The 16030-nt window shown below is 36.1% G+C and overlaps 1 protein-coding gene across 2 annotated transcripts in view; it reads right to left on the bottom strand.

Moving 5' to 3' along the window:
• Positions 1 to 44: 44 nt before the first annotated feature.
• Positions 45 to 16030, bottom strand: part of ORC4 (origin recognition complex subunit 4) — a 96917-nt gene continuing 80931 nt past the window's right edge. The window contains exons 10-14 of one of the 2 annotated variants that reach the window (XM_027561318.1): positions 12235 to 12321; positions 6615 to 6723; positions 5822 to 5917; positions 5668 to 5735; positions 45 to 2978 (exon numbers count right to left, since the gene is read on the bottom strand). In XM_027561318.1, the coding sequence (XP_027417119.1) occupies positions 2790 to 2978; positions 5668 to 5735; positions 5822 to 5917; positions 6615 to 6723; positions 12235 to 12321 (549 nt within the window). In that variant the 3' untranslated portion in view covers positions 45 to 2789. The remainder of the gene's footprint in view (positions 2979 to 5667; positions 5736 to 5821; positions 5918 to 6614; positions 6724 to 12234; positions 12322 to 16030) is intronic. The other variant, XM_027561329.1, reaches the window with a different exon arrangement.

Here is a 16030-nt window from a genome sequence, read left to right as displayed (position 1 = left end):
CCATTCCATTCCCAAGTTAAATAAAAAAAATAAACATGGTATGATTTGCATATGAAGTTTTTCTTTAGTTACACATTCTTAAAGATGGGAACAGCAGCTTTACAATTGCTAGGGAGCCTTACACCTTAGAATGTGCAAGAATGGGGACAGGTGAAAGGGAGGTTTGGCATTTCTCTCCTTTGCTGTGTAAGCAGATTGTGTTCCTTTGAAAGTACAGATATTGGTCCTGCCAATTTTAAGAGAGACTAAATGGCATTAGTTACCTTGTCTTTTCATACAGACTTTTTCTTAAAAAGTGACTTAGGTAATAGACATCAAAGATATAAATTACACTTCCCAACTACAGTTTACCAATAGAAGGGAAGAATTCTGATATTTTACACTTAAGGTAATCAGTAAGAGGGATCACCAAGGAAGCAAGCTTTCATTTGCATTTTTAGTGCTGCAAATTCTAAACACTAGAATTTTGGTTTATCACCTGACTTTCCAAGCAAATGGGGGTGAAAGAGCCCCACCTACCCACATTTAATGTCGAAGTTCACATCAATGGATCCTCAATTTTTTAGGGTAAAGGTGAAGGAAGGGGCAACACTTAGGTTACACTGGTTTGAAAGAAACTGCATTTTCTTCTAAAACCAAATGAAAATACAAACCATGAATCTACAGAAAGACTGAAACTGTTTCTAATGTTGTTCTGCAAAACTGATTCTTCAGAAAGTTAATAGTATGTAATCAATATATACAGAATTATGATGTAAGTTTTGGGGCAACAGCACATACTTCTGAGTCATTCACATTTGCACGTCCACAAAACTGGGAACTTTTTTCTTAATGTTTTTGGTTGGACACATGGAGGGATCACAGGAGTGATCAGTAACCTCACTGATGCTGCTAACATGCCTGCTCACCTGGTTTTCAGTCTTTTGATCGTGTGGTTAACAGGCTGCATTCCTTTTCTAGTAAATGAAAATATCTTTAAGCCACATTTGCTTATGTTATTCTTGAAAGGTTTTTACTAGGGCTTTTGAGATTTGGTTTTTATTTTATTGACGACAGTTTAAACAATTTAAAAGATGAAGTTAGTTTTAAAACATTTAAGTATATTTTAGCTTCTCTATATTAAGGAATATGGAAAGGGAAACACAACATTCTTTCTCTGAAAAACTGCTTTTGAAATGTAGGCTTATACTTCATTTGTGTGACTTTTGCTAACTTACTTTTTATAGTTTGTTATTTAGCTATTTCACTGATGTGATGGATATTTCTGTAGTTTTTACATAGCCAGGTAAGTAGATGAGGGCTTTCAAACCTTCGAGTGGGCATCCTAAGCAGATAAAAATTTGCAGTCTTCAAGCCAGTTCTTTAGGTGCTTTTGTGGTCAGTGCTTTTAAAGCAGAGGGTACTCACCTAAAACAGCTCAGAAAAAATTTTAAGGGACAATTTTGGCTCAAGTGCAAAAAACCCTTACGTCTTAATATTGCTGTGACCATGGTAAGTATTTTGGCAAAATATCCCCTAAAAATCTGTAAACTATTGCACAGAACCAGGATGCAAGCCTTGGCTTTCATGAAACACTGCTGAAAAGTAAATGACAGTGATCTGGAACCTAAGAATGCCTATGTATGCAAGGAATAGTTGCAGGTACTGAAGAGCTATTTTTATGCATAGAAATCTCATACTCCATTCTAAACGCAGTAACTCTTAAAACCAAGAAAATAGTTTCTTAGAGTATACTTAAAAAGACACACTAAGAAACACAAAACTGAGCTCTGATGTCAACGAAATGAGTTGGAATTCCAGGGTCTGTCAATGCTCTGGACAGGGCCACTACTGTGTTAGTTTTCTCACCTGTAAACAAGAGTAACTAATGTCAGGGTCTTTGACAGTTTTAAAAGGATTGCAAACTGTACAAGGATAGGGACTTTGTCTTTTGTAACCCTTCTATGAAAAAAATAGACAAATATTCTTGAATAAATGAAGTCACTAACACTTCATGAATGCTTATTAAATTTCACTTTAAACACATACCAATATGGTCAACTTTTTGATACAAACATTTAGTTAACACTGTCATACATTTTCTATTATTCGTGGGAGTGGCTTTACAGGAATTTGCTAAAGTGCTTGTTAAACAAATGCTAGTTCCTACAACATGCCCAAGAGTCGCATTTAAAAACATCCTACAAAAGATTCTTCCGTAGATGGTATGAGTACCATATTTTAAGAAGACTGGAAGAAAATGTTCAAACTTTTGGGTTTTTTCTTACATGTGAACCATCTTCTAGTCAAACTGATCAGGCTCCTGAACTGAAAGACCTTGGTCTGGGAGAGAATCTTAAATTTTCATGAATACAGAAAGACTGCAGCACTGCCCAATGGACCAAAAGATTACTCATTACATTTCAAGTCTTAACCACTGTTTCTTTACTGCTTTGTTTACAGTTTGTAAAAATATCTGGCTGCTGGATTGAAATGAACTCTTCAAATGTACCACATAAATACTTTACAAGGGTTAAATTAAGCATACGTTTCAATCCCTAAGACAGTCATATTTATTTTTTTGAACAGTTACAACATATCACTGGAATTAAAACTTAAAATCATGTAACTGCTCGTATGATTCAAAGGCAAGGCACAGCCATGATACATGTTTAACAGTCTCCCATAAATACAAAAATACATCTTTATAAATATAAGAAAATGCAATAACATATCTTGTTAAAGGACAACAGCTTTTAGTTCTTTAGAGAAGTCTGCCTGAAACTCCATAACTGAAACCATGGTTATACTCATAACCAGCTTAGGGAGGATGTCGCCCACTGCCTAACATCTGTAGGACAGTTGGGGTATTTCTGCAAAGCATTCATAATTTGTGTATTATCCAAAAGTAGTTTCATCAGCTGATACTCCCTCTGTGCATTTACTGATGTTCTTTCCATGGGCCTTATTAATTCTAATTGTTGTAAGTGTTCAAACGCCTGAAAGATGAAACAAATAGTTTAGGTTGAATAAGGGAAGTAAACAACATTAAGCCAGAGAACAGTTAGGATTTTAGTCAGTTTTAGAACAGAGTACTAGGAAACAAAATGTAATAATAGATGTCAGTAAAGTTCAAAAACAATTCTCATCAACCTCATAAAAACTTCACACATCACATGAGGCAGTGTCAGTATAGAGCTGCCTGTCCCTACATCACTGAATGTAAACGGAACAAACAACTCAACTGCACAATCTGATTTTGTTCCTCACCTCATTCTGTCATATCTTTTCCTAGTACTTAAGTTAACAGAGTTTCTGGTTCTCTATGAAAACCCAAAGTCTGATAAGACCAGTACATTTTAACTAATGGCCCAAGTTACTCAAATTTGCCTTTATGTTTTGTTTTGTTAGACTTTGCTGTATAAAAGTTTAATATAGCTGTAAAAACAGAGGGCAGCAGGGAAGACCTCTAGCAGCACACCTGTTTAGCTGATCCTGTATGTAAATGACTCAGCAGAGTGGTGGAGGTATGGAGGAGAGGACAGGCCCCTCCTTCCTGAAGAAGTCTGACAGAGACCACTACCACCTGTCAGAAAGTTCCTTTCTTCCATCTTCCCCACATTAATAGGGCTCCTTACTGTCCACTTCCTCTTAGCCCTTCATGTACCATGTCTTTTCTAACCATGATTGTTGTTTTAGTTACTTTATTAGGATATGAAGAAAAAAAGAAAACATTAAATTAGGACCAATCAACTATTAAATACTGATACACTGACCTTTCTATTCTTAAGCCTCACTGTGAAAAATACTACTGGGATACATTCTTTATAAACTAGAAAAATTCTTATGAAAAGAAAAATTGTTCAGGCAATTTCTGAAAATGAGAAAATACTAGAGGATCTGGCTATTGGCTGAATAAAATTGAGACTTCAAATATTTCTAGGTAGCAAAATACTTTCTTAATCAAAATGTAGAAATGACCAGTCTCAAGCTACTAGTAAAAATTTAAGTGCTCAGCTAACCCTTTCCACTAATACATTCCCATAAACCATGACTATCATTAGGAAGGGAGGAAAAAACCAACCTCCAGTACGTTAAGTATTTTTCCTATTGTTTTGAAGAAAATGGCAATGCCCTGATCTCATGTTTTTTTGGTTGCCCTAAAAAATAAGCTTCTGACTTCTAATATCCTTTAATATCCTTATAAAGGATACTAAAAAACTTATGGGTGCACTGCTTAAAAAATTCATAAAAGGTGTTTCTTCCCATAAAGTCCTCGAGAGCTGTGCTATTCAATATGTAACCTCAATGGGCTCTTGAGGATCTGAAATGTGGAACTCTATTTTTATAAAGTTTAAAAACTAACAGAACATTTTAAGTATGTTTGAAACAATTTCAGAATGTAAATTTACTTCTTCAGCTAAATAAGGGTCTGAACAAATAATTTAAAGAATCTAAAGAGCAATTATTTCCAATGACTAATCAGTGAATCAAAATGTGCTTTAAGTGTAAACACACAGAATTTCAAAGACTTAACACAAAAGAAAATAAAAAACTTCATTAATACCTTTCTATATTGACTACAGATCTAAATATTTTGGTACATTAAATAAAGCTTACTGTCTAAGTTAATCTCACCTTTCACCTTCTTTTTGTTGTCGTTGTTGCTACTAGAATATCTAAAATTACATTATGTAGCTCATGTTTCTGGTGGACAATGGTATGCTAGAATAAATTTCCTCAAGTTTTGAAACTCATGCCTTACCCAAGCTCTAACAAAATTGTCTCTATATACCCTCACTAACCAATGAGATTGTTTTTTATTTTCTTAATGACTCATTCTATCTCCTTTTACTGCTGAGATTTTATAAAGCCAACCTTAAGGGTATAAAAAGATAGGGCTGTATCTGTGTCTTGTGAAAGTCGCTCAGTTGTGTCTGACTCTTTGCAACCTCATGGACTATCCAGTCCATGGAATTCTCCAAGCCAGAATACTGGAGTGGGTAGCCATTTCCTTCTCCAGGGGATGTTCTGAACCCAGACTGAACCCAGGTCTCCCGCACTGCAGGCGGATTCTTTACCAACGAGGGAAGCCCAAGAATACTGGAGTGGGTAGCTTACCCCCTCTGCAGCGGATCTTCTCAACCCAGGTATCGAACCAGGATCTCCTGCATTGCAAGTGGATTCTTTACCAACTGAGCTATAAGCTGTGTCTTGCTGCTGCTGCTAAGTCACTTCAGTCGTGTCCGACTCTGTGTGACCCCATAGACGGCAGCCTACCAGGCTCCTGCGTCCCTGGGATTCTCCAGGCAAGAACACTGGAGTGGGTTGCCATTTCCTTCTCCAATGCATGAAAGTGAAAAGTGAAAGTGAAGTCGCTTAGTCGTGTCTGACCCTCAGCAACCCCATGGACTGCATGCTTAGGTAGAATTTAATGAGTAGTTCCTTTTCAGCACGCAATTGATAGGAGGAGACAGTAGAGGGCAGTACATCCCCACAAACTAAAACAACAGTACTCTTCAGAATTATTCAAACATTTCATTTTTAGAGTTTTTTTTTGGGGGGCGGTGTCTGTTTTGAATAAAATTCCTATGATAATATCTAATGTTTCAAAATTAATAAAAGTTCAGCTATGATATATATGATCAAAGTAGACAAAAATAAGCCTATCTGCAGAAAAAATCTTACCTTCATGACAACAGGTTTCTCAAAATTATAAACAGAATGGGCCTTTCTTTGAACAAACTTCTGGAATTCTGGACAGAAAGCAATGACATTGTTAGTACCGTCAAATAAGCAGTGGAGTATAGTCAGAAAGAAACTATCAAATGAGTCATCTCACCATTATAAACCATTTGAAAATTAAAGGGCTCCTCTTCATAGATATCATTTAAATGTTTCATTGCTATGATAAGACAGATTTCCAAGACTGACAGACCTATAGTAAAAGGGGAAAAAACTATGAGGTATAGTTTTACATACTGATTGAAACAAATCCTCCAAATAGGAGGATAATGTGAAAGGTTATGGCTTTGAGGGGTGGGGAGAGGCCAACAAAGCACTCCTCGGTTCAAATGTGTATCCGTCACTATTATCTGAATAATCTTAAGCAAGTTATTCAACCTCCCTCAGCTTAGTTTTAATTTTTTTTTAAATAAGGATCTTTCTAAACTTCCAGAAATTGTTACAAAGATTAGAGACAATACTATCAAGCACTTATCATATGACCTACAGCAAACATGAACAAGAGCTGCAATTATTATGTAACTTTCAATCATATAAGGCCCTCCATTATTCATAATCTCTAACCCCTGGAAATTACATCTAATTTATTTTTCCTGGAGAGGAGAAAGTTCACTAGATTCTCAAAAGGGATAGTCAACACCAAATGGCTAAAAGCCAATGCTCTTCAGTAATACTTGGTACACTGAGAATTGTATTTCCAATGCAGCAAGGCAGGTAGTGCATCAAGTTTCTTTCACTTTAAATGGGAGAAGTGAGTTAAAGGATGTATAGATATAAAAATATTTTGCAAATAAAAACACTATACTGATGTTAATTGTAATTTCAAAAAGTATACCATTATATAAAACTCAACCTTATTTTAAAAACTACTAATCAAACAGGTTTCTCACCATGCACAATATTTCCTTTTGAGTCCATGCTACACAGCTGGTTTGCCTCCATTAGATCTGCTGCAGTTATAAATGGGTGTGACGGTGTTACACGATTTAAAGCAAGCATCTAGGGAAGTGCAGATCAGAAAAAGAAATGCATATTTACATGGGCATTTGGGGGTATTTTATTGAAGAAAACTTAATTTAGAGTTATGAAAGAGTAAATATTAATACTTGGGAAAGTTACTCTCAAATTTAGCTCTATTTAAATACAGTATTTCAATTCATAAGCCACATAAATGTATAAATGTAAATAAAGCATTAAAAACTTCTTGCTGCTCTCTTGACCTCTTCCTATTTGCATATCTTGATTACAAATCCTCAAAAGAAGAAAAAAACATTTTAAAAGGAGTGAGGAGAAGAGACCAAAAATAAGTAAGAATACTATTCAAAGCTCCAGAACAAAAAGGCAGAACTATGACTTCTATAAACTTTCTCACCACCCAATCAACCAATCCAGGTTAGTCTTATGTGACAGACAGAACTCAGCCACTTTGATGTTCAATTGTATTAAAAAGAAAAAAACAAAAATAAAATTATACCCAGAAACAACTCTCCTGGAAAGCAGGGAGCAAGTTGCTTTTGTGTAGCAAGCTATCTGCTCAACAACTAACAAAACTTCTGCATTTGAAGTTTTTATTTGTAACTTTGATAACAACTAAATTTTTTTTAAAGTTTATTTTTCACTGAAATATAACTGACTCTGCATTTAGTTCATATAGATAAAATCAGCAGATAAAAATGCATGGTATCTGATTAAATTTGAATTCCACATAAACAATGAGCAATTCCTTAAGTCTACATATTATATATGTAATGTAATAGTTGGGACATTTACATTAGAAACTCCCTCCCTTTTTAAAAAAAATTATTTTATATAAGTATAGTTGATATACAATATTGGGTTAATATCTACTATACAGCAAACTAATTCAGTTATACATACATATATATTATTTTTCATATTCTTTTCCATTATGGTTTATCACAGGATACTGAATATAGTTCCCTCTGCTTATAGTACAACCTTGCTCTCTATCCATTCTACATATCATAGTTTACATCTGCAAATTCCAAACTCTCAACCTACCCCACTCGTGCCCTCGGCAGCCACAGACCTATTCTCTATGCTTTTGAGTCTGTTTCTGTCTCGTAGATAGGTTCATTTGTGTCCTATTTTAGATTCCACATGGAAGTGATGGCATATGATATTTATCTTTCTTTCTAACTTAGTATGATAATCTCCAGGTCCATCCATGTTGCTGCAAATGGCGTTATTTCATTCTTTTTATTATGGCTAAATAGTATTCTGTAGTTATGCACATACCGCTTCTTTTTTCATTTATCTGCTGATGGTCATTTAGGTTGTTTCCATGTGATGGCTACTGTGAATAGTGATGTTATGAAAGTGTGTTTGTGTACATTTTTTTGAATTATAGTTTTGTCCAAACATATGCCCAGGAATGAGATTACTGGATCATATGGCAACTCTATTTTTAGTTTCCTAAAGAACTTCCGTGCTATTTTCCATAGTAGATGGAGCAATTTACATTTCCAACAGTGTAGGAGTGTTCATTTTCTTCACACCTTGCCCAGCATCTGTTATGTATAGCATTTTTGATGATGGCCATTCTCACTGGTGTAAGATGGTACCTCACCGTACTTTTGATTTGCATTTCTCTAATAATTAGTGAGTTTAAGCATCTTTTCATGTGCCTGTTTCCATCTGTATATCGTCTTTGGAGAAGTATTTATTTAGCTCCTCTGCCCGTTTTTTGATTCGGTTGGCTTTTTTTTGTTATTAAGTTGTATGAGCTGTTTGGTATTTTGGAAATTAAGATCTTGTCTGTCACACCATTTGCAAAATTTTGTCCCACTCTGCAGGTTGTCTTTTTATTTTGTTTATGGATTTCCTTTGCTATACAAGAGCTTGTAAGTTTCAGTAGGTTCCATTTGTTTATTTTTGTTTTTATTTTTTTAATATAAATTCATTTTAATTGGAGGCTGATTACTGTACAATATTGTAGTGGTTTTGCCTTTTATTGCCTTGAACTCTCTCCCTTTTTTAACCAGGGCCCAGGGTCCTTAATTGAACAAAAGAGTTTGGTAATCCTTGACCTTCATTTCCCTACTGGGAGGGACCCAGGAACCCAGTAGCTCCTTTCCATTCTCTTACCTTTCCTTTTTATTATAAAATATTTTCAACATATAAATAGGCAAGAGAGTAATATAATGAATATCCATGACCACTTCCTCAGCTTATGAAATATAAACTTACAGAGTTGAAGCCCCTGTCTCTTGCCCTGGTTGGACTCTCTACTCTTCTCCACGTAAAAAAAAATCATGCATGTCTTCATCCTTCTACTACATATCTTTGTATTCCTAGATAATACAGAGTAATTTTCAAGTTTTATATAAATATCATCTTGAACTTATGCAACACAGACACCATACCATCAGACATAAACTTTGCACACCCACCAAACTGGCAGAAAAAAAAGGTTTAATTGTAAAATTGAAATTGTACACCATTTCCCTATACTGGAGAAGTTAAATATCTTTGTAACTTATAAATCATGTAGGATTCTACACTGGTAGATTATTCTTAGTTCTTTCGCTCATATTCACTCATATTCACAGTTTGTTCCTTTATTGATTACTGTAGAAGCTTTTTCTACATTATGGACAGTGTTGATGATTACATGCATTGCATTTTTCATCTCCTAATCACTTCTTCTATGGTATCTTCCAGTGTCCAGACATTTAACAAAAAATTCAATATAATTAACATTAACTGTCTTTTCTCCTATGGCTTGTAATTTGTGTAACTTCTCTAAGCAATCTTTTCCTACTTCAAGTATACAAACATATCTTTCTTCTAATTAAAAAAAAAGCTTTGTTTTTATACATATATTTAGGTTTATCAATCTGAAATTACCTTTAGGCTATGCATTTGAGGGTACTTTTTTTACCATGTGTATAACTCCTTAATTTTATTGAAAAATTAGCAAACTATATTTAATCTCAGTCTTTATTTTCTTTATAATTTCTACCAATTACAAAACTTTTCTTTTTTTTTTAATTTTTATTTTTATTTTTTTATTTTTATTTTTTTTGATGTTCAAGCTGGTTTTATTTTTATTTTTTTTTAATTTATTTTAAATTTTTAAAAGAAAATCCATCCTGAACCCTCCTCCCTCCTCCCTCCCCATACCATCCCTCTGGGTCGTCCCAGTGCACCAGTCCCAAGCATCCAGCATCGTGCACTGAACCTGGACTGGCATCTCGTTTCATACATGACATTTCACATAAAACTTTTCTTAAAAAAGAAAAATCAAAACAAAAATTAAGCCATCACCTTGAATTAAAAATATAATAGGAAACTAGCAAAACAGTGCTTTCTCATGTTGACAATTTTGAGCCAGACATTTTTCCAGAATGAAGGTATGCTATGCTGTGCTTATTCATTCAGTCGTGTACAACTTTGTGACCCCATGGGCTGTACCCCATCAGGCTCCTGTATCCATGGGAATTCTCCAGGCAAGGTTGCCACACCCTCCTCCAGGGGATCTTCCCAACCCAGGGATTGAACCCAGGTCTCCTGCATTGCAAGTGGATTCTTTACTGACTGAGCCACCAGGGAAGCCCAAGAATACTGTAGTGGGTATCCTATCCCTTCTCCAATGAGAGGTATGTGTTTCTGTATGTATGTGTGTGTGTGTATCCTCCAAATACCGTAAGTTAGTAAACACAGGTACCTAAATTACTAAAGTCTCTACTCTAAAAATTCTTAGTCTTTGTAATACCTCTGTGATAAAGACAGCTATTGCTAAAAATGGCAGGATGGTTTTGATAAATGGGAGGAGGATGTGCTAATAAGAGGGTAAGTACACAGGGAGGAAAATTCTTTTAAGTTTCCTAAGCAAAACCAGAAATGGAGAAGGAGAATCTGTAAAAAGAAAAAACAAAAACATGACAGAACCATGTAAGAGTAAAGCAGGATAAGCCTGAAGCCAGAGAGACTTGGATCTGAGTCGTGGGTTTGTTATCTACTAGCTGTGTGACATGGGGTAAGTTATTTAACCTCAAAGAACATCAGTTACCTCAAAGGTAAGTATAACACCCAAACATTAAAAAAAAAAAAGCAATAACAAAAAAACAGGATTGATATAATGGTAAGATATAATGCTGGTCATAACTAGAGCAGGAAACGGCAACCCACTCCAGTATTCTTGCCTAGAGAATTTCATGGACAGAGGAGCCTAGCGCGCTACAGTCCATGGGGTCGCTCAAACAGTCAGACATGACTCAGCGACTAACACACAAAGTAACTAGGTCACCTGACTTTTGTGCTATTTAATAAGTGATACCCATTATTATCATAAAATGGAAGTGACCAAAAAGAAACTCATGAAACCAAAATTATTTTCTCTTTGGAAGGTATTTGCTATACCTTTCATAATAATGAATAAATAACTTTCTAGAAATAGTAGTCTAGTATCAAATACTCTAGCGAAGGAAGTTTACTTTTCAGAAAAATTAAGTACCCCTTTCTTGATACTGTTTAAACTTAAGATAGAATTACTTGGTGAAAGACTATGACCAGGTAGGATTTGTCCAGGCATGTAAAGCTAGTTCAACATTTGGATCCAAGATATTAGAAGGTGAGAAATAACAATAATATATGAAGAAAAATTAGGTCATGTTAAGAGATTTGCACATTTCATGCACTTAAGTGTGTGTACTCGATTTCCACTTACTCATTACAATAAAAAAGATTTTGAAATGGCAGAAATAAAAAAAAAATCAAGCAATGTTGTTCAATATAACAAGCTAAACAAGAAAAGTCATATATCATGTTCATGGATAAAAAAAATAAACATCTGGCAAAATCCAACACAACCACAACAAACTCTCAGCAATTTATGGATAGATGGGAATTGCCATAACTTGACAATAAACATGTATTAAAAAGCTTCAGCTTATATCATATTTGATAGTAAAAGACTGAAAGTTTTTGCCCTAAGCTTGGCAATTATACACCCGCACCATTCTAATTTAATATAGCGCAAGTTCTAGCCACTGCAAAAAAGAAAAAGAAATAAAACATATACAAATTAGAAAGGTAAAAAGAAAAACTATTTTCAGATGACATGATTATCTATATAGAAAATCTCAAGAAGTCTATTAAAAAAAAAACTTAACTAAATGAGTTCAGCAATACTGCAGAAAATAACATCAACAACAAAGAAATCACATTTCTATATACGATCAGTGAGAATGCTAAGACAAAAAGTAAAAACAAAGTATTATTTACAATTGTTCCAAAGGAAGTTAAACACTTAAGAAAACACTGAAAACATACACAGGATCTGTGAGGTGAGATTTATAAGATGATGATAAAAGAAATCAAAGAACTAAATAAAAAAAGAGATGTACCATATTCAGGGATTGGAAGACCTAACGTAGTATATATGTTAATTCTCACAAAATTTATCTAGAGGTTTAACCAGTTCCCATCAGAATATAATTACCTGGTGAAAGAGAATGAGTGAATAAAAATAAAATTAATACAAACCAGTAGCATGTGTAATGAACGCAGGTTTTTGCTGACATTAAAATGCTTCTGCAGCACTTCTTTCACACTTCTATCTTCTGAGAGACTCTAGATGAAAAAAATCAAAAGAGAATTAAGGAAGAATGCAGATTAAAACCTAAATATAATATTATGCCTCACTGGTCGGTATACCTCATTAACTCTATCTAGTATTTATTCATTATTAAATAGGTGCTGGTCTTTTGGGGAAAAACAAAAAAATCAAAAACAAATTTCTACTCTATTGATTTTCTCCTTATCCTCTACCCTTTATGTTAATTCTGAAGACACAAAGATAAATATAACCCTTGTTACCATAAAATTTATTCAATCACAGTAGTGGGATGATCAAAATGTAGTAGTACATGCAACAGAGAATGAGGGTTATTTGTTGTTGTTTAGTCACTCAGTTGTGTCCGACTCTTTTCCAACCCCATGGACTGCAGCTTGCTACGTTCCTCTGTCCATGGGATTTACCAGGCAAAACTACTGGAGTGGGTTGCCATTTCCTTTTCCAGGAGATCTTCCCAATTCAGGGATCAAACCAGTGTCTCCTGCACTGGCAGACAGATTCTTCACCGCTGAGCCACCAGAATTTCCACAGTTTATTGGATCCATGTAGTCAAAGGCTTTGGCATAGTCAATAAAGCAGAAGTAGATGTTTTTCTGGAACTCGCTTGCCTTTTCCATGATCCAGTGGATGTTGGCAATTTGATCTCTGGTTTCTCTGCCTTTCCCAAAAGCTTGAATATCTGGAAGTTCATGGGTCACACATTGCTGAAGCCTGGCTTGGAGAATTTTGAGCATTACTTTACTAGCATGTGAGATGAGAGCAACTGTGGGGTAGTTTGAGCATTCTTTGGCATTGCCTTTCTTTGGGATTGAAATGAAAACTGACCTTTTCCAGTCCTGTGGCCACTGCTGAGTTTTCCAAATTTGCTGAGATATTGAGCGTAGCACTTTCACAGCATCATCTTTTATGAAGTGAAATAGCTCAATTGGAATTCCATCACCTCCACTAGGTTTGATTGGAGTGATGCTTCCTAAGGCCCACTTGAATTCACATTCCAGGATGTCTGGCTCTAGGTGAGTGATCACAGCATCGTGATTATCTGGGTCATGAAGATTTATTTTGTACAGTTCTTCTGTGTATTCTTGCCACCTCTTCTTAATATCTTCTGCTTCTGTTAGGTCCATACCATTTCTGTCCTTTATTGAGCCTATCTTTGCATGAAATGTTCCCTTGGTATCTCTAATTTTCTTGAAGAGATCTCTAGTCTTTCCCATTCTATTGTTTTCCTCTATTTCTTTGCATTGATCACTGAGGAAGGCTTTCTTACTCTCCTTGCTATTCTTCGGAACTCTGCATTCAGAAGCTTATATCTTTCTTTTTCTCCTTTGCTTTTCACTTCTCTTTTCACAGTTATTTGTAACCCTTCCTCAAACAGCCATTTTGCCTTTTTGCATTTCTTTTTCTTGATGGTCTTGATCCCTGTCTCCTGTACAATGTCACGAACCTCTGTCCACAGTTCATTAGGCACTCGGTATATCAGATCTAGTCCCTTAAATCTATTTCTCACTTCTACTGTATAGTCATTTAGGTCATACCTGAATGATCTAGTGGTTTTCCCTACTTTCTTCAATTTAAGTCTGAATTTGGCAATAAGGAGTTTACAAGCTGAGCCATAGTCAGCTCCTGGTCTTGTTTTTGCTGACTATATAGAGCTTCTCCATCTTTGCCAGCAAAGAATATAATCAATCTGATTTTGGTGTTGGCCATCTGGTGATGTCCATGTGTAGCATCTTCTCTTGTGTTTTTGGAAGAGGGTGTTTGTGATGGCCAGTGCATTCTCTTGGCAAAACTCTATCAGCCTTTGCCCTGCTTCATTCTGTACTCCAAGGCCATATTTGCCTGTTACTCCAGGTGACTGGAGTAAACCTTTGACTGCGTGGATCACAATAAACTGTGGAAAATTCTGAAAGAGATGGGAATACCAGACCACCTGAGCTGTCTCTTGAGAAACCTGTATGCAAGTATGGAAACAACAGTTAGAACTGGACATGGAACAACAGACTGGTTTCCAATAGGAAAAGGAGTACGTCAAGGCTGTATATTGTTACCCTGCTTATTTAACTTATACGGAGAGTAAAAGTTCAATATTCAAAAAGTAAGATCATGGCATCCAGTCCTATCACTTCATTGCAAATAGATGGGTAAATAGTGGAAACGGTGGCTGACTTTATTTTTGGGAGCTAAAATCACTGCAGACATTGACTGCAGCCATGAAACTAAAAGATGCTTACTCCTTGGAAGGAAAGTTATGACCAACCTAGACAGCATATTATAAAGCAGAGACATTACTTTGTCACCAAAGGTTTGTCTACTCAAGGCTTTGGTTTTTCCAGTAGTCATGTATGGATGTGACAGTTGGGACTATAAAGAAGGCTGAGAGCTGAAGAATTGATGCTTTTGAACTGTGGTGTTGGAGAAGACTCTTGAGAGTCCCCTGGGCTGCAAGGATCTCCAACCAGTCCACCCTAAAGGAGATCAGTCCTGGGTGTTCACTGGAAGGACTGATGTTGAAGCTGAAACTCCCAATACTCTGGCCACCTGATGTGAAGAGCTGAGTCATTGGAAAAGACTCTGATGCTGGCAAAGATTGAGGGCAGGAGGAGAAGGGGACAACAGAAGATGAGATGGTTGGATGGCATCACCGACTCAATGGACATGGGTTTGGGTGAACTCCGGGAGTTGGTGATGGACAAGGAGGACTGGCGTGCTGCGGTTCATAAGGATCGCAAAGAGTTGGACATGATGAGCGACTGAACTGAACTGAACTGAGCCACCAGAGAAGCAAGAATTCAAATACAAGGTAAAGTATTACAAAGAATGCTTAACATGTATGAGGTAATAGGCTACAAAGAAGATAGAGCATTACAATTTTAGGGAACAACATGAGCACTGCAGGGAGATGGTGGCATATGGACAAAAGATGCGTAGTCACAATATCCTGAGGTTCAGTTACTGGCAGACTGATTGTATGGAAAGACAAAGGCAGCAAAGCTTAATTGGAGATAACTGCAATTCTCCATATAAGAAACAAAATGAGTCTGAATTAGCACACTGGTGTGAAGACAAGAAAGAAAAACATTAATAGAAGACACGTCTGATGGAGACTCTACTGGTGAAAAACAGAGATGAAGGGTAAAAGGGGATACAAAAAAATGAAAAGATGAAACTACAGGGAATAGAATGTCCCAGGAGGAGTGAAGAGGGAGATGTAGTCAGAAGTGAAACTTGCATTACTGACATTTAAGAAGTAAAGGGAAAAAAAGGAGCAAAGTAAGGGATTGAGAAAGATGTTGAACAAGTGAACAGAATCCAAGAGAGAGCAATAAAACCAGGGGAAGAAAACAAGAGGGACACACTTCAAGAGGGAAGTGGTAATAAAACTATATACTTTGTATAACTAAATTAAGATATATTTTGAGAGGTTGACGGCTTCAGAAATTTAAAGGTCAATTTGGCCAACCAGTGCATCCTAAAGATCAGTCCTGGTTGTTCACTGGAAAGACTGATGTTGAAGCTGAAACTCCAATACTTTGGCCACCTGATGCAAAGAGCTGACTCATTTGAAAAGACCCTGATGCAAGGAGGGATTGGGGGCAGGAGGAGAAGGGGATGACAGAGGATGAGATGGCTGGATGGCATCACTGACTCGATGGACATGAGTTTGAGTGGATTCCGGGAGTTGGTGATGGACAGGGAGGCCTGGCG

The sequence above is a fragment of the Bos indicus x Bos taurus genome, chromosome 2 (assembly GCF_003369695.1).
Source record: "Bos indicus x Bos taurus breed Angus x Brahman F1 hybrid chromosome 2, Bos_hybrid_MaternalHap_v2.0, whole genome shotgun sequence".
NCBI lineage: Eukaryota > Metazoa > Chordata > Mammalia > Artiodactyla > Bovidae > Bos > Bos indicus x Bos taurus.
This window is presented reverse-complemented; position numbering and strand designations above follow the sequence as displayed.